At 35.7% G+C, this 19,871-nt stretch overlaps 1 protein-coding gene across 6 annotated transcripts in view; it reads right to left on the bottom strand.

Moving 5' to 3' along the window:
* Positions 1-19,871, bottom strand: part of CCDC91 (coiled-coil domain containing 91) — a 165,617-nt gene that overhangs the window by 120,112 nt on the left and 25,634 nt on the right. For 4 of the 6 annotated variants that reach the window (XM_076344980.1, XM_076345001.1, XM_076344991.1 and 1 more), the window contains exons 2-5: positions 15,243-15,285; positions 15,055-15,133; positions 4,735-4,892; positions 1,292-1,480 (exon numbers count right to left, since the gene is read on the bottom strand). In XM_076344980.1, coding sequence (XP_076201095.1) covers positions 1,292-1,480; positions 4,735-4,892; positions 15,055-15,133; positions 15,243-15,272 — 456 coding nt within the window. In that variant the 5' untranslated portion in view covers positions 15,273-15,285. The remainder of the gene's footprint in view (positions 1-1,291; positions 1,481-4,734; positions 4,893-15,054; positions 15,134-15,242; positions 15,286-19,871) is intronic. The other 2 variants (XM_076345026.1, XM_076345018.1) reach the window with 2 other exon arrangements.

The following is a 19,871-nucleotide window of genomic DNA, read 5'->3' as shown; positions in this document are numbered from 1 at the left end:
TCTGCATTTGAAAAGCAGCATATTAAATGTACTTTTAGCAAATGGTTTCACTAAAAAGGCAGAAATGCCATTACATACAGCCCTAATATCTCTACCTACATCTCCAAAATGAATTTTAAAATATTCTGAGATCGTGCAGACAGCCAGTCTAGAAGCCTGCCCAACATGAACCAACAGACAGGAAGGAGAATGACACTACTGACAAACTTCAAAATTATTTGCTATAGAAAGAGCTAAAGGTTTTTATTTTTTCTTAAAGCAGCTGTTGCTCCTACCAAACTCATTCCTACTATACATAAGCTGCTGGCACCCTTTCAGTTGCTCAAGAACAACTATTTCTGCAGCCATGCAGGAAGCTAGCATAGAAACAAATGACCTGCCAGATCACTGTACAGCTATTCAAACAAAGGCACAACTGAGAGGGTCATAAGGAGGACAGAAAGAGCAGGTCTGCTTAGTTCAATCCTGGATGAAATTGGACGAAATAATAAAAACAGTTCTTGAGATTCAAAGTCATTGATTCAACTGTAGAGACAGAAACCATTTGTGCAACACTTCTTCAATTCAGAGCCTAGCTCTCAACCTATCTCCTCTTATAGTCTACATTCATGCTTCCCTTCCAGCCCTCCTCTACACACTTAATTCATAGAAAAATCAATCCATTCCAGACCTCCTCATCTTTGGCTTTAGTTACTCATCCTCATTTTCATTTCCAACAAGCCATTTCCTTCTTCTCTAGCACACCTTGATAGCTATCAAGGAACAGTATTAAGAATAGTAGGAATTAAACTTACTCTCCAATGCCTCAGTGACCTTTTGCTAACTCAGACACATAACTACAGGCATAGGCCTGCTTGGTACTCTATCATATTCAGGTCAGAAGGAATATGAAGAATTTAGTTACCAGAGCTCCCAGAAAAAGTGTTATGTTCATAAAGATAGCCAAAGGCACTTTCAACTTCAGTGACCACACACTCACTCCCAAAACATGGGGGAACCACTACACCTTCTAACCACGTGGCTCCATGCTAAGAAAACTTGTCTTCCCCCCCCCCCTTTTTTTTCCCCCACTCCAGGAAAAAAAATATTTTTTTCCTGAAACTTTAGAAAAATTCAGCCTAAAATAGACACTAGACATGAAGAAAAAAAAAATGTATTTTGGCTAAATTTGGCCAATTTCTCTGGAATTTGGCTAATTTCTACAAAAAATACATTGCAAATCTCTGCCAGCTCCAGCTATATCTAAATCCTATATAAATGCCAAACATTTTCATTAAAAAACTATTCATACCTTTTTAATTTTTAATTTTTCTTCTTCAGCAGTGCAAAGCTTGATTTCTAGGTTTGCAACAGCTTGTTGAAGGTAGCTCTTTGGTTCATTTGTTCTCTGTGTCTCAGCATCAACCAAAGCAATGGTTGATGTAACTAAAGTCTTGTCTTCAGTTACATTCAGAGAGGCAACTGCAATATCTGCTTGAATCTAATTCATACAAGAAACAAAACAGTAAAGGAAATGGTAAAGGGAATTTAACATTCCAGTCAAGTCAAATTTCATTTCCAGATGACATTATAGAACTTAAGAACTGTAAATAGTAAGGTTACTTTTTTGAAACCACACTTCTCTGAAATTGGCCATTCACACTCTCATATGTAGGGTGTGCTAGCCAAAAAGAAAGCTCCAACAATGGAATAGCAGCTAGTAATTCTAGACGGATTCACATCAATCCTTCTGATCTCCTTGACTGCTTTTCAAGAATGCTTTAGGAGAAGGCTTTAAGAAGGAGGATGGCACAGATACCTCAGTTTCCAATGAGGTCAAAATACTCAAAAGAGGTGAAAAGAGACAGAAGGGAAACTGAATCATCGGTCTCAAAGCATCAGGCTTACAGGGAAATAAGCTCTCCTTGGATTAGTCACTCCACTTTTTCACCCAATGCAGACTGCAAACAGTAGCCATGGAAAGGGAATACAAATTTTTTTGTGTTAAAATAAATAGCTCATCTTGAGGCTAGACCAACAGAATAAGAGCAATTGGGACATGTCTAAAACATTTAGTTAATGCCATTTCAGTGAACCGTAGAAGTACAAAAACTGAAATGGAGGCTTCTAGAATACACAACCCAAAACAGATGAAACACTGATAATAAGCCCATATTCTCAGAAAAGCACAAAAATAAAGTAGGTGAGGTTTAAAATATTTTGTGGTATAATCAACAAAAGCCTAAACTTTTTTTTCCTCCTTATAAAAAAAAAAGGCAAAAACTTGTTTATATCACAGCAAAGGAACTTCAAAGGAAAAAGCGGTAAATTAATTTCAGCTGTCACATTTTCAACAACAATTTGAAAGCCAGGGGCACTTGAGATTTGGGGAGGGGTGGTGAAAGGAACATCTCAATGTGTTTATTAAGAGAGGTTTGACTGATCTGATTTAATCCATTCCCTTAGCACCTTTTATTCCAAACAGACACTCAAATAATAGATTGATTTTTCAATAAATAAGTATCTCTTGAAGGATTCAAAGAAGAAACAAACAAAAATAGCTGAGATCTTGACTGTACATGGATACATAAGATCCAGTAGATAAAACAGCCAGAAAGAAAACTGCAGTTTGTGCTCTGAATTCCCCTTCTGTAAGAAGTGAAGAGAACCTAGATGTGCTAATTCTACTTCTGAGTACTACTCAAGATTAGAGCCTGCCACTGCCAAAAATTGTGATGTTGGAATCTGAAAATTTGAAGTTTTTTTAACATGAAACCTCAAGAGGCTCTGGAGACACAATTATAGCAGAATACAGTTCTCCTAACATCCTCCTCTAACAGGTGTAAGAATATTTTATTATAGTTTTATGCCCACCATTTCACTTTAGCTTTATCCAAAAGTGCAAAGTCTGATCTCCATTTCAAAATAATGTTAAAGGACCTCCTCTCAACTCCCCTTCTCCCTTTAGTAACACTTGCTAATGTTGTATTCTTTAGTTTTAATTATTTCCTGCATTAAAGAGTTTATAGAACCACGGGTCTGTCAGTAGCTGATCAGAACAAGATGAGAAAGACTGAAACATGGCCTACAACTAGAATTTGCACACATAATTATCCAGAAGTAGCAAAGTGTATTTCTTATTTTTAGTAAGATTACCTAACCTATTTTAAAAAATATACCTAAGCCTCAGTATTCTGGAATATCCAAAGTGCTCTTTCCAGAGAGCACACAAGCTAAAGTTGCTGGCCTAGCTCAAACAAGAAAGGATACAGGTTATTCACATTTCACCGTTAGCCAATATCAAAAACGGTAGGATCTGTTGCGGCTGAAGAAAAGCATATTTGATCATCCTGCCAGTAATAGAAATTTATTTACCAAAACATTGTCAGAGAGGGAGATGAAGAGCTTTAAACACAGAAAATGACCCTGGCTGGCATCAGTCAGAGAAGCAGCAAACACTCCCCCCTCTCAAGAAAAAAACCCACAGCTTTTGGATTTCTAAGAAAATTTCTTAGGTATTATCTGCATCTGGGCACATCTCTTCTTCACTTTTTATAGGGTTTCCCCAGAACATTAGGCTGGGAACAAATACAAAACAGTAACTAATTCATTACTAAGACTGAACTATTGGAGCTGTACTAGCCACAGTCTTTCTGGAAGTATGAACATATAGATGCTGCTCAAAGGAAAAACAGTAACAGTCAGTTTAATCAAAACAAGTATTTTTTACAAGTTGTACCATGCTTTTAAATGGTCAGATTATGGAAGTCTGACTGAATCGTGAAATTCAACTTTCACCATGAGTAGCCCTAGGACTTGATGAGACTACCTGAAGAATAATAAACCAAGTAAATGCTGGAAATGGGAGGGTCGCAAACTAGCTCAAAATATTGATTACTTCAGAGAAACACAAGAGCACTTTCTAATTCAAGTATATACTACTATGCATCCTGAAACAAGGAACTTTACAATCAATAAACTTGTTCAAATACATGTCACTACAATCAATGGCAATAAAAATTCACTTGGGAGGGTAAATCTATTTAATTCTCATCCACAGCAATCTTGCATTCTTGTGCTAATCTCCAGGCAGAAATTCTTCTCCCTCCCTTGCTCACCTAATTGTTTAGTTAAAAACTAAACACTTTCACCCCCAAAAAAGAAGGTAAGACCAGTTCTCAGCAGTATTGCAGCCACAAGGAGAGATCAAGATCACACAACTAGGACCGCGTCAGATCAAAAAAAAAAAGTTAAAAATAAACTTTAAAAGTAATGGGGGGAAAAATAAAGTAAAATATAATAAAATAAAAAATAAAACTGAAATTAATTATAATTAAGTAAAAATTAAACGTTAATTCTCTAATTCTAAAGCCACTTGAGAAAACATACAAGTATGACATATATGTACAGCCATAATCTTTACAGCTTTAACAATAACATTTTTTTTTAGAGAACCTTCCTGCTATTGTTTCCTACTTTCATGCCTAGCATTATCAGCATGCCTTTAACTTTTAAAAGCTCTTTAACACACTCACCTCTCTTGCAGACCATACCAAAGTAGTATGGTGTATCCCAGTTATAGGATTTAAACATAATTTAAAAATTATTTTACTTCAAAGTCTGTATCACAGAAATCCAAGGACCACCTTTTGCTCTTAAAAGGCAATTCAATCTAAATTTGCACGGAAAAGGTACAAAGCTAAGACATTCAATACATCAAGTTCCCATACTGAAACACAAAAATTGTGGTTTTACCTGTTCTTCAAGAACAGCTGGGTTTATAACATTGTTGGCTGTTTGAATAGCTGTTGCCGCGTTATCGGTTGATAAAGTGAATGAGTCAGAAGGAACCAGGCAGGAAGAAGGCATAGAATGCTCCAGAAGAACATCGGGAGATATATGGACTTCAGATACTAATGCAAGAAATAAAACAGAAAATTCACACACAATATGAAGAAGCATTCAAAAATTACTTCTGTTTCTGAAATCTATACCTAGCAAAACCCATCACAGTAGCAACAAGTATAGTCATACTAATGTAAGGTTATATACCTCTAACAATCTAATTGCACTGAAGAATAATTCCATAGAAATTCCTGTATTTTTGAGTACTATCAACTTAAGGATATTCAAAATTGTAGTCACACTAAATTTAGACTTGTAACTTACACAGAGCTTTCACAAGACAACTGCCATCAAAAGCAGCAGTTTTAACTTTTGTCTCTTTCCACTCACATAACCTTTCAGCTTCAGCATGATCTTTAATCAATTTAAGTTAACCATAAAACCGTACTTACAGTTTCCTAAGTTTTATAAATTTTAATGATAAAAAAATCCTCAACTGTCTTAGAAGACATATACAAACAGCTTACCCAGACACGTGATAAAGGCAGTTTTACATTTTATAAGAGATCAAAAGATAACAAAGTAAATAACTCTCTAGCTAATAAAAGTTAAGTGTAATTAATTCTGGAGAGACACCTCTTCCATAGCAATTTCCAGTTATGCCATAGAAATGCTGAACAGTGGATCATCATTACCAACCCGGCACAACAGAAACTTGAGCACTTTTACGAAAGATTCCGACATAAACTAAATGAAAAGAAAGGAGAAGAGAAAGCTTTGCATACACTTTTAATTTAACAGCAAAGTCCTGCAAACTTTGATATGGTCAGCTACATGCATGCCTTTGCAGTAGACAAAAAAGTATATCCAATTGCTTTAGAACAAGCAGCTCACATTATCGTTACAAATCTGGTAAAATGTAAAAGATGCCACTATCCCGGAGCAAGGCTCAGTCTCTCAATACCACTGTTTAATACTGCACAAGTATGCATACATAGTGCAAACAAGTGTATACGTTGGCCTAAAGGCATTCAAAAGGACACACTAATCCTTGAATCCAGGCACTCTGTGTCCCATCTCCTTTACCTCCCAGTTCTGGGATTCAGGCTAATATAGAGGAACATGCAAACCTCATCTAACAAAAAGAAGAAAGAAAATAGACTACGAGAAAGAAAAATATCAGGATGCTAACTGCAGCAACAGTAGATTTGGACATGTGGGGGGAAAAAAAAAAAAACCAACAGCTGAGCATAAAAATGGAAGCTTGGAAGAAAAGCCTAGAGGACAGTACTTCAGCAAACAGAACAGGAACCAGTTTCTAGGTAACCAGGACAAAATAAAACAGGACTGGGACACAATTGCATCTTTAACAGTTCTCCAGAATTGGAATTGGGACTTTCAAGGCTTCCTTTATGTTCCATAAGACATCTGTGAAACCCACCGAAGAATTCTATTCATCTCTCTCCTACCCTTCCAAATGTCTGCTTACAAAGACAGTTTCCTATAACCATTACCTACTCTGTTAGTTCAAATGACAGATGACAGAGAAGATGACCTTTTTGCTTCTAAGAAAACAGTAAAGTCTCAGTTTTATGCTATCACTTAATACCCTGAATTTCAGTTTGAAATCAATTTCCAACAGATGGAAAGCCAACTAAAATAATGTACCAGGCAATTCTGACTGAGCAGACAGGCTGTTTCTCTGACTAAAACTGTCAACTCACAAGGAAAAACCTAGCATGACACTGATCCTTGTGGTGTTAGCATTCATCCTTTGGTGATGATCACCACAGTGTAGGCATAGTTCCCACATAAATAAATTATCACAAAAGTAAAAAAAAAAGAAACTGAGTCTGAATACAGATGAGGAATGGAGACTCACAGAGATTAAAGCTTAAGATATTAACATATTTTAGGGTATCCAATGCTAGACATAAGACTTCATTTTTCAGATAATAAAGTTTTATGTGGAACCTTCTACAATCAAATTGAGCTTTCAGTTATTTCAGTTATAGTAATGAACGCTTAGCATTTTGAGGGGCAAGAAAAAACAGAAACAAAACCCCCACCTCCTAAGTTGTCAAAAGAAAGCCTAGGAAACGAGGAGCAACAACTGGTGACCACCTCTGAACACTATGGTTTAAAATTATTCAACTAAATACATGACCTTGCAGAAGACAAGAAAAGGCGGCAATTTTCCAAGTTATCATTCAAACACCTTTTTTACAAAACCTTCTTTTCACTTTCAGCAATGTTAAAGATTCATAAATGAGACTTTCCTACAATTACATGTGCTATGTCTGTAATTCAAGCTCTCTTAATTCATTCCTCTTGTGTATATACTGGTGAAATTGCATTAGCATTTTAGTTCAGCTCAAAATTCGCTTATGAAGACGACCCCTCAATCATTCCTGCTTACCATGCCTTAGTTATCATAATAGAACAGTTTCAGAACCCCTGAAACAAAAACTTGCCTCTGATAAAACTACCTGACTGGACTGGAAAAGCAGTATGTACTCCATTACAGGTATATCAAAAGTCATGTGCTGAAGAAGGTTGAAATAAGATGCAGATATAAGCTATTGCCAGAACTGTAGTTAAAAAAAATCTGGTAGTTTCTGAACTGTTGACTTCCCAATATTAAGAATATTCTATCATAGGTTTGTATGTAAGAACTGACAAAAACCATGCAGTTTGTTAATAGAAGCAGAGATCAGTAACAGCCCGCAATCTTGCTCACGCAAGAAAAATTCGGTACCTCTATCCTAGTAATGAAGCTCAAACAATTATTAAAATCACTGGGGGATCAGAAATTCTGAAAACAAAACCAAGTGGATGAATATGAACTGTTAAATCAACAATCCATGAGTGGTATATAGAAATATACCACTGAAAAAATAAACATGAGTAACATTTACTAATTGGATGTTATTTATATCCAGCAATTAAGAGATGATATGTGAGCAGGGATCTGAGAAAAAAAGACCATATAATAATTCTTTGACATACTTTTGTAGAACATTGCAAACTACTTGCAGCACAGTTCTCCTACATGTACATTTCAGCTATTAAGAATAAACCCAAGAAACAAGAACTAAGTTTCCATCCTCAACTACCCATGTCTTCGATGATACAATTCAATGACCCTTTAAATTATACTGTATACACTATAAACTGTATCACTGAACATTTTCAGTTAAAAAGTAACATTCAGATAGAAAGTTTAAGACTGCTTTTGTGTGTCCAAATTTCAGTGATCTGCTTAAATCCCACCCCTACATATGGTTGCTCAAGCACAACTATAAGAGACAGGAAACTGTATTCTACAAGGCAGGAATTTCTGTCAACTGTAACGTCAGAGCTAGAACACAGGGATCTACAGCCTGCATAATGCTGAATAAGCAGCTTAGGAAAAGATAAACTGAAAATTATTGTATTTACAGACATCAACCAATTTACTTTTGCCAATACACAGCAAACTAGCACACAACAGAATATGTCAAATGCATCCTAAAATATATAAGTAGCAAACACCTAATAAAAGTAACCTATCATTGTCAGTGGAAACACTATCAATAGGAAACACTTGGCTGCTTCTCTACACATACCAGTTTACAGCAGTACATTAACATATAGAGAGGAAGAAAAACCACTTTGATGTGCTTTCAAGATGATTTCCTATAGTTCACAGCAGAAAGCTCTTCCCCACATTGTATTCTTCCAAAGCCAAACTATTCTAGAAAATAAGTAATTACATACACTATTACAGCATCTTAAATCTACGGCCATATGAAAATACTAATTTTATTTCCTAACTTCTTATTTAAGTAAAACTTATATACAGCTACCAAAAGTTTACAACACTGCAACCATTTAGTTGAACCTCAGAAACAAATCTTTCAGTATTCAATGACTACACAATGTAAGAAAACTGAGAGCTCATTCCCATCAGTTCTGGTTTGGTGGGGTTTTTTGTTTTGTTTTGTTTTTGTTTGTTTGTTTGTTTAAGAAATTGGTTTCCAGAAAACTGCCAAAATATTCAGTCAATATGACTGTCTTTTAAAGCAGTTTGGCAACGGTAAGGAAACAAGAGAGGAGGTGGTACGTAATCTAATAAACATGCAACAAGACAATCTTTTAACCATTTGTAAATTCTACACAGTCAAATCTGAAAAGTTGTATGACTCATTTTCAAAGCAGCATACCCCAGGTAATGGAAATGTTAGCAAATGAAAAGAGACCATTCCAGAGTTAAATGAGGCTGTATACCATTATCAACAAAGACTTTGAACCCTGTCCAATCATGGCAAGGAATGAAACCAGTTCCCTCCAATCTCCTTAGGGATATATTAGTTTCCTACTACTATTTCCCACCCCTCCACCACACCACCCCTCCAAGTCAAGATGTTCGTTTTCTGCAGAAAACCAAAATTTATTATGAAGAGAAACAACTGAAACAACAGCTGAAGACAGCACCCTTCAAGCCATGCAGATGTCTGCTTAAATGTCTGCACACTAGTACAGATCACCCCATCTCATATTATATAGACTTCAAAGCATCTGTTCTTTCAAAGCTGCAAACAAGACCATCAGAAATACTGAATTCTCAGTTGAAACATGAAAAATAGGCTTTGCATACATACAGTCCATCTGCATTGTTAATGAAAGAATATTAGGACAAGGAGAAAAATCTTCTCCGGTAATTTGGAGGATGTTCTGTTATTCAAGTAGGCATTGAGAATTCTTACAATGAGACCAAACACAAAACTTAGCCAAATTAAACCAAAAGGTAAATCAAGAGCTTCAAAATTATACATGCTACCTCCAGGTCTTCTTATAGAAAGTAAGCATACTGACATGACACAAAGTATAGAAAAGATTCCCAAAAGAACTTAATAAATAAACAAATAAATAGAGCTCTTCTGATGCACCTTTGCTCCAGGAAGTACACAAATAATGTTTCAGTCAAAAATTAATAAGTAAAAAAACCTTGGATCAATACAGACTGGAGGCCACATATAAAGACTAACAATTTTTCTAATGTACGTGGCCAAAGGATCAAAGAAAATTAAAGTGTTACACCGTAAGCAGGCAAACCAACGAAAGTTGGGAATGCGAGATGGCTCCACATTAAGACATGTAAACCTACATGGCTATGCGAGCATTACAGTCAGCAGAGACTGTGTCCATCAATTGTATTGACTAAAAGAAGATACTCGAGCTCACCCTAAAAGCTGAATTCAGCTTTTGGGCATCTGAACAGCTCTCCAGCTCATGGACTGAACTGATTACATGTCCATTAAACAAATGGAGGTCACCTAGGTCATGTAAAACACTGAAATTAAGATTTTTACACGTTAGTGCTAACTTCTATACAGTCGTGTTCTTGTCCCCTACTTCTTTTACTTCCATCGTCTCCCATGGTCCTATATGGTAGCTATAGGCTGTAGCTCTTCTAAATCTCCAAATGAGTTTCAACATGAGACAGCTTCTATCGAATCTACAGCGAATGGATCCAACCTTCCTTTTCTCTGGTGAAGCACCAGGTCAAGTTCTATCACTACTCAGAGCCTGATTTAAAAAAAAGGAGAAGTGTAAATAACTGAGACTATAAATGATTTCACTAATACTAAGCAAAATATTCAAAATCTATAATAGGAGAACAGGGACTGAAAGCAATAGCAGAAGCCTCATTTCCTCACAAAATGAAGCTAAAAAAAAAAAATCTCTACCTCATCCACAATTAACACTACCATGAATCTGGTCTCACCTAACACTTGTGAACAAAATCATTCTGAATCTGCACAGCTTGTATTAGAAACACCTGCACTTCCAACCCATTCCCAGATGGGAATTCTATCTTAATTTCACTGAAAAAGCATCTCTCACCCTGTTTTGTCTTTTTTTTTTTTTTAAACAACTTTTGTTTTACTTAGAACAATCCACAGCAGATAGATTCATGAGGCTCCACCTCAGCCAAAACAGTCCTTCTTTGGTGAAGATCTGCTTGGTTTTTCCATCTGCTCCATTACATGAGCTCCTTCTGATGTCCAGAGAATTCCTGCCAAAATGAAACACTGACACATCATGTAGAGACCCAGATCCTGTTCCTACTCTTCACTAAAAGCAACAGACACATTATTTATAACCTTAGAAAAGCAGAGATAACACCAGTATCTGTTGACATGCAAACACAGTACTAAATGTCAAGATCCTCCTTACAGGCATAAAGGTACACAACCTGGCACCTGCAGAAGTGCAAGAAAATTGACAGTTTGCGCATCTCTTCTTCAGGAAGAAAAAAAACAACCAACCAAAAAAAGTAGGCACTTCAATAGTCCCGTACACACTTACTGAATTGCAAACTAAAAACACTCTTAAATCTTTATTTTTATTAAGTTGCATAACAATGTGTTTCTACCGCTAAGCTTCTAAAGAAGAAACAAAGCAAAACTGACTTACAAATACTTATTTCTTTCATTGAAGTATCTTGCGTCTCAGTTGCAAGGAGCATTCTAGAGTCTAAAATACTTGAGAGTTACTTTCTTAAATAAAAAAGTGTATCAAGTTACCCCCACTAACATCTCTGAAGTTAATAACACCACATTCACAGTTAGATTTGGCCACTGTATTAAAAAAATAGCTCAGTTTAAATATTAATATTAATGTTCAATAAATGAAATTATTTGAGAACAGCATAACTACTACATTTTTTTCCTCAAAAAAGTTAGTTTATGAATCCAAAGAGCAAAACCCCCTGAAAAGTGTCTTACAATAACAAATCAAGAAAAGATGATGAGTTTTCTGGCCAGCCATAATAATTAATATAGTCAGCTTCTTTGAATCCCTTCTGGGAACCAGGTGGACTAGTGATAAGGCACTAGAATATTCCATAATTTATTTTAGAGTTCTTAAAAACTTAAATTTTTGTTTTCAGTTCTGAACAGTATTTAAGTCTGAGGCTTAAACATAGGACTTAGTACTCCATTACTGTTCTTAGAGAGATGTCATCTTTCCGAAGAACAACTTTTTGTTCCCAAAGTGTTTTGCTTTTTTTTTTTAAAATAGATTTTCCTCTTTTTCAACTGTACCAGTACATTTACTGAATCCAAGCTAAGAAACCACTGATGTTTGAGTAGTTCCCTCACATTTCTCCAAAGCCCAGACATTGAGCATACAGTAGTGATTCTTTTTAGTACTTCCCCATATTAAGTCTGGAGAGAAGAAAGAAAATCCATTACCTATATAATGACACTAAGTAAGGACTACTTGTTTCTAACTCAGTTCAACAATCAGAAGGAATAGACCCAATACAACAGGCGGTTCTTCGGACTTTGCTAACAGTAGTAGCAAAGACATGTAGGTAACAGGACTGCACAAATGCACGTTATTTTTCTTTCACTACTTGCTCATTCCTTCATATTCATAATGCATACTTTCTCACAGAGCTAAGGTCTTCAGACCAGCCCTACTTTCTATTTCCATGTTTATACAGCACACGGTATGATGGATTCTAATTCAAACTTGCAACCATGAGAGAGAAAAAAATAAATTTGTTCTCACTTTTACCATTTAGAATAAAACCAGTGTTTTCCTATTAGATGACACTGCTAGAGAAGCCTAACAGAAAGAGGTGCATACTCTCTGGTAATTGTCCTGGTGGAAGGAGAAAAAAATGGTATAATATTTCTGCTGTACAAATTCTTATTTTTCTCCCTTTCTGAACCAGCAACCACAATTAATAAACATTTTCTGATTTGAAGCACTGCATAGAAAAGACTATTTGCACATACCAATAAACATTTTATCATACTGTAAGTCTACTGAAAAAGTTAAATCAACATTCAAAAAAATAGCAAGAAGCCAAAGACAAATTTCAAGGGCAAAATTGCTCACTGATCAACACTGGGGCCTTAGAAATAATTTCCGATTTCTTCTTGCACACTGAGAAATACTGCAACAGGTTTCAGTGTTTTGTTTTATAACTTTTTATATCTTAAACATCAGATATGCAGGAAATTGATGAGATTAATAACGTACTCATCCTCTATAAAATTCACCGAATCCTGGGTGTATATAATGGTATCACACTCCAAATTTATCAAAATAATCTCAATAGCACCATAATACATTTGAATTTCTGACATTTTTCAGCAAACCTTACTGACTGACAAATTTCTAGGGTAAGACAAGAACAACTTATATATAAATAACATTGGGCAGACAATTCAGTTATTTCTCTTACTAAAAACATTAACTTACAAGTCTGCCTAACAAGCATTTTGATTGATCCTATTAAAATCTTGCCTCTTGCGATAAGTTAATTTATTCACAGCAACATTTGCATGAAAAAGTCATGTGACAATTTTACAGTAATAAAATATTCTGAATGCAAGGGTTTTTCTTTAATTTTGAAATACTTAAAATACCTTGGTATAACCTACCCTAAGACTTCTGTATCACTTACAAATCATACAAAAAAGTTCCGTGTTACTTACGACTCATTTAAATTCTACACACCTTATTGGATTTAAATTAGACTTCATGGGATAAATCCAATATAGCTGTGCCGTGTCTAATTTAATTAAACACATTCAAATATGCTAATGAATTCAAGCAGTATTTATGAAGAACAGTCAAAGCAACAAGATGAATAATAAAGTTATTTGGGAAAATATAGTTTTCTTATTATTTGTTTTCCTTTAAATTATACTGTGATGGATGAAAGCCAGTAGTGCCAGAAATAAATAAATAAAAATATTTGAAGATGATGATTTATGGAGAGGTCATATTGAGACAAATCCCTGTCTTATTTTTAAAACTATAATTAGTTGTCTGCTGGTTTTGGCTGGGGTAGAGTTAATTTTCTTCATAGTAGCTAGTACGGGGCTGTGTTTTGGATTTGTGCTGAAAACAGTGTTGATAACACAGGGATGTTTTCATTACTGCTGAGCAGTGCTTACACAGAGTCAAGGCCTTTTCTGCTTCTCACACCACCCCACCAGCGACTAGGCTGGGGGTGCACAAGAAGCTGGGAGGGGACACAGCCGGGACAGCTGACCCCAGCTGACCAAAGGGATATTCCACACCATATGACGTCATGCTCAGCATATAAAGCTGGGGGAAGAAGAAGGAAGGGGGGGATATTCAGAGTGATGGAGTTTGTCTTCCCAAGTAACTGTTATGCGTGATGGAGCCCTGCCTTCCTGGAGATGGCTGAACACCTGCCTGCCGATGGGAAGCAGTGAATGAATTCCTTGTTTTGCTTTGCTTGTGCACATGGCTTTTGCTTTACCTATTAAACTGTCTTTATCTCAACCCAAGAGTTTTCTCACTCTTCTGATTCTCTCCACCATCCCACGGGGGGGCAGTGAGCGAGCAGCTGTGTGGTGCTTAGTTGCCGGCTGGGGTTAAACCACAAGTTGGCATAATTTATTCACAGCACAATAATATAACAACAGGCAGAAATCTTTAGTTCCTGACCAAAGAATAAAATGTGGGTTGGGTGGTTTTTTTTTTTTTCCTAATGTTGCTAAAGTGATGTTTCTTTTTGTGAAAGCAGTGAAATCTAGACTAAACTCCCTCAACAGAATCAATTGCCAATCAGTAACACCTCCTTAATCTTTTAGTTCTACTGATTTGTATATTTATCCACTATCAATGAGCTTTTATTAATTTCTTAAAATCCAGACAGGCACCAGGCATTTATATAAACTAACAAATGTAGCTCTATAAATGTTTCAGCTTCTGCTTGAGATAGAAAATAAATTACACATCCTTTAACTTTAAAAACTGCTTAAGTAAAAAAGATCATTCCCCCCCGAGAGCAACTAAAAGACTTTATCACAGTCAAAGAAATCTAATGGAGGAAGCAACATGTTCAAGTCCTATTTAAGTTTATTTTTCGTATTTCCCATCATTTGCAACAGACCTTCCACACTCAAAAGAAAGAATATCCTTTGAGTGAAGAAGCTCCGTTTCTTCTTCCCATGAGATGCCAATCAGCCTTTGAACTGCATAAACTGTACTTCTCTTTCATTCCTCAAGAAAGTTTAACTTTGAGAAGTGCAGCCTCTGAAAATAATTACTCAGGAACATTCTTATGCTAGGTATTCACTGCTGCCCATTCTTTTATCGTGTGTATACACCCTCCTGGGTACTAATATTTACAGCAAATACAGAAGGACAGCAATACATTATTAAGAATTTTTATAGTGATTTTATCAATACCTGTAGGAAATGCTGCCCAAGCAATAGCAGGGGATGTAGTCTGATTTTCACCATTTCCACACTCATAACTCTCTGCTGCCTAGAAACACGAAAAAATTATTGTTATATATTTTACAAAATGCTATAAATTCTTATAAAAGTAGTTGAAAATAGTTAAATTTCAAAATTAAATCATTCAAATAACATACCTCAAATCCTCCAAAGTCATCGTCATCCATCTTTCAACTGGTACTAGAATATAGCAGAAACCTTTATTTAAAAACTAAAACAAAACCACTAAATTGTTATATCTCCTTTACTCATAAAATAGCAATAAATACTTTGTAAAACCAAAGGTATGGTATTAGTTTTAAAGGACAGACTTGGGTAGAACAAGTCACTGTAGTCAAACCCTAAAAGCCCAACAGTACGAAGTAACAAAATGCTCTACGCTGCAGGAAAAACAGGTATATTTAATTGGCCAGTCTCATAAGAGAAATGTGCTGATTTTATGATCAACTAGGAGTCAAAAGACAAAATGACTCATGTATTTGTACTTCAGTTATATGACAGATGAGTAGAGACCTTCACCTGAATACAACTGCTACCTAGCTCATCTACGTGCTTTTCATAACCTCATCACCTTCTCATTTAGAAATGAGCATTCAGACTTTCATCCAAGTACTCATCTCCACAGGTTACCTGAAGTCTTCCTGATTTACAAGTTCTACAAAAGATTAAGGGACCTAAGAACTTTTTCACAAAGAGGATGCAAGGGCTAAAACTGCAAGATCACTCTTAAGAAGCACTTTTTTACTGATCCAGATAGATGAAAAAATTGGGTATTCTACAATGGAATTTGAGCATCTTCAAGGAAAAAGATAAGCACTGCCCATCAATATTGTCAAAGATCTTTTGAAGGCAAGAATGCAGAAAAAGCTTTTCAAGATAGGAAAACAGAAAGATGGTACTTTAAAAGCTGTATCTATTGCTCTCAAGTATAGCAGTCAAGTGGCCAGTACCTCAACAAATGGTACTGAAAACAGCAGATAACCTAGTCTGGATATTAAAAATAAAAAATAAAAAAAATCCAGGAGGTAGGATTTCTGACCATCAGATTCCAAAATGAAGAATTTTCTTCATTAGTAATGAAGACGATCCAATTTAATGCAATCACAATCTACCGTGTACTTCATAGTTTTCTGTTCATGATTTAAAATATAAAAATATTTTCCATTGTTAAGTGGCTTTTCCAAATCAGCACAGTGATTAAATAAAAAAAAATTTCCTGCTTTTCCCATCTCTTCTTAGCTGTCTGGCAACATCAGCACAAACTGCAACTTAGAGAAAGACTGTGGTGAATTTCTGGAAATTTTTCTGCTACCACAGAGGTCCTTCCCTAGGTTTCATGGAGGGGCTGATTTAGATTTTACAAACTGATCAGCATTTTTGAGTTGTAGCCCTGAATTCTGTGGCATTTTGATATATTTATAGTTCAATTGCAGTTCCTTTTACAAAAATGCAGGATAAGTTACTCAGTTAATGAAAGTAACTCAAGATATACATGGCTGTTCAAAGAAGGGTATTATATGTATTTTTTAAAAAAGTATCATTCTGATAAGTGAATGAAGGAAGATCCAAAAACCCTTTAGGGTCTTCATAGAATGTCAAAATATTTGTAAAGTTAATTGACTTCAGTTAAAATAGACTATAGGCTGGCGAAACTTTTATTACTGTGAAAACACATGCTCAGAAACAGAAGAATTCAAAGGGTTTGGAGGAATCTCCAAATTAAAGTATTAGAATGTCAGAAAGTGACACTTTCAGTTTATATCTACTGCTGAAAATCACTACCAAGAAAGACTTCAATTCAAACACACATCTTCCAAAGTTTAACAAATTAATTTCCAAGTTCTTATTGATGAACTTAGTTTAAAACACCACTATCCACAGTGTAAGCAGACAGATTTGGTTAAATTAAAGAAGAGTATTGTCCAATATTCACAGGTGGTATAAGAACTAAATATCTTCTTAGGGACTGCAAGGGGTTTTGTTGGTTTTGGGTTGGCTGGGTTTTGTGTTTTATTTTTTAAGAGAAAAAGAAGGTAGTTGGGTATTTTTCCCATCAATGTTAACCTTAACCAGTCAAACATTCATGCATTCCATTGACATTCAAAGCTTTAACATATAACTGAAAAAAAAATAACACATGCACACACAAATGATAGCAATGGAACTTGTATAGGGAGAACACCACTGCTGAAGCAGACAGCAATGCGCAAACTGAGAATGTCAACGTATTGACACTACCTACTATTAAACGCCATCCAAAAAGAGACTGGTGATTTACATAGGCACTGCAAAATGCAGCGTTCAAGTAGCAATCAGAGCAGTCAGTTGGAGAAAAAGAGGCTTTAGAAAGGTAAATAGGTATTTTATCTATACACTATGTATCACATCAACAGATCCTACAGGCTCTACCCAAAGTTACTTCAAAGGACCACAGTAATTGCTTCAAAGGACCACAGCAGATTTTCTTCCCGAAGAGCAAGAGACATTATTCCCATTGTCTCAGAACTGGTTATGTCTCAACTGGAGAAAGTACATTCCATATTCAGCACTGTGTTTTAAAAAGACAAACTGGAACAAGTTCAGAGGAGCGCAACAGGAATTAAGGCAATTTTGGAAAGGCACGCTAAAATGGAGAGGCTTTTTTTTTAAATTAAAAAAGGCAAACAAAAATATCTATAAAATATGAAAAATAATGTTCTAAGAAGGAATTACTTTCATTTATCATCAAATGCAGCACTGACATAAGGCAGTAAAGTACAGAAGCCTCTGTAGGCAAACTGTGTGTTAAATACTAGTAAGGATTTCCAGGAAAGCAACATAAACCCGTACAAGAAAATTTGTAAGAACCTATATATACATAAAACAAAAGTAACTTTTGATAGAGAAAAAGGATGTAGGGCAGAAGAAAAAAAATGGAGAACAACCTGTTATTGAATCCATCATCGTTGTTATTACATTTCATATACAGTTTTCATAAGTCTGGTAATGACCACAAGACTATTTTGACCTAAGATTACCTTACCCACAAATTTTAACAGGCATTTCATGGCTGTAACAGCATGATTAATTTATGAATTATTCCACACATCATTTAAATGGAATAAAAGACCCAAGCAAGTCTCAGTAGTATCAATGGTGCTTTCACACCCAAGTGCTAATCCTCCAATTTCCAGTTCTTCAGAGATCCCACAGGAATTCTAGGCTAAGTGATTCTCAAGCAGCTAGGAAGAACTGTTTGCTATTTGTGTACTATAATATATATATAGTATATTCTATACTATAATATATAGATGTACACACACGTCTGTTTTCAAAGACAAAGCTAAGTTTCTAGTCCACCAAAAAGAAATCCTGATTTGTTTACATGATTTGTTAGCTGTAGGGAAAAAAAAAACCCAAAAACCAGCAGAATCAAACTGGCAAACTTAGCATGTATCACAAGTAAGCAGGCAGCAAATTAGGATAGAAAGCATAGATTAAGTCCTGAGGGACACTGACATAAAGGCACTTAAACTCAAAGGCTGAGGTGTTCCCTTCAGCCAAAGAGTGTTAGCACAAGAGCTTTTTACTAGGAGATGTCTTTCCAAAATGATGTTTCTTCTTGCATAAAAAGAAAAGGGTGCTTTCTGCAAGGAGAAGGGAACAGGGCCACACCAATGTTTTAAGAACTGTTTAGAAAAAAAATTAATCAAGCCTATTTTTAGCTAGGAGTCTTTCATAGCCCTGAAAAGTACACATGCATTTAGCTCTAAAAAATGTTGGAATAATTCATTGTAAACTTAACTGACAACAATGCTGAAAATATGACCAAATACACTATTTCTCAATTCCACCCCTTATTCTGGTGATGGAAATGCATTTCTGGCATAAATAAACAGCAGAACTAGCCTAACACCTCACATAGAACTGCAACAATTTTGGGAGCAGCTTTTTTTAAATCAACCATCTATTCCAAAATGGGTAATCAGACTTTTCTTTCCTCACAGACTAGGAACATTATTTGTGGCACCGGAATAGGAAAGAATACATTAAGTGCTGACAATCTGCAGAAGGATTTAAAAAATAACACAAAACGACGAAACAACCCACACAGTCTTACCATGACTAAATGTGGTCTCTTAAAATATGCCCGATACTGGAATTAAGTAACTGTAAAATTGGGCAACAAGAAGTCAACCTCAAAATTACAGATTCATAGAAATTATGGTTGGAAAAGACACAGTAGGTCATCCAGCCCAGACCATTTCCAAAACATTACAGTTCTCAAGACAGTCATGTCCTAAAAGGCTTGAGAAGCTCTCCAGTCACACTCCTGTGAGAAGAAGGAAACTTTTCATAGATCACGAATACGTAAACCACTGCATTTTTAGTAGATTTTATCAACAAATTTGTATTCATCAAATAATACAGTAATTTAGGCCAGAATTCAGACCAGCAGGTCATACAATCCAAGCTCCTGCTCAAAGCAGGGTCAACACTGCATTCAGATCAGGTTGCTCAAGACTTCCTTCTCTATGACTGATAACAATGCATGATGAATACATTCAAACACAGACAGCTGTGCACATCTGAGATGCCTGCAAGCTTTCCTACATAAAATGAAGTCACCAAAGCCTGACCATCAGCTTAAATATAGGTCATGAGAACTTTGTGAAATGCACTTACCTAACAGACATACCAAAATCATGCTTTTATATATAGGAAGATCAGGAGCCATTCACAAGGAATAAGACAGAAAAATGTAAGCTGGGAAAAAAGCCCCTCTT

This window comes from Aptenodytes patagonicus, chromosome 1, assembly GCF_965638725.1.
Source record: "Aptenodytes patagonicus chromosome 1, bAptPat1.pri.cur, whole genome shotgun sequence".
NCBI classification, from domain to species: Eukaryota; Metazoa; Chordata; class Aves; order Sphenisciformes; family Spheniscidae; genus Aptenodytes; species Aptenodytes patagonicus.
This window is presented reverse-complemented; position numbering and strand designations above follow the sequence as displayed.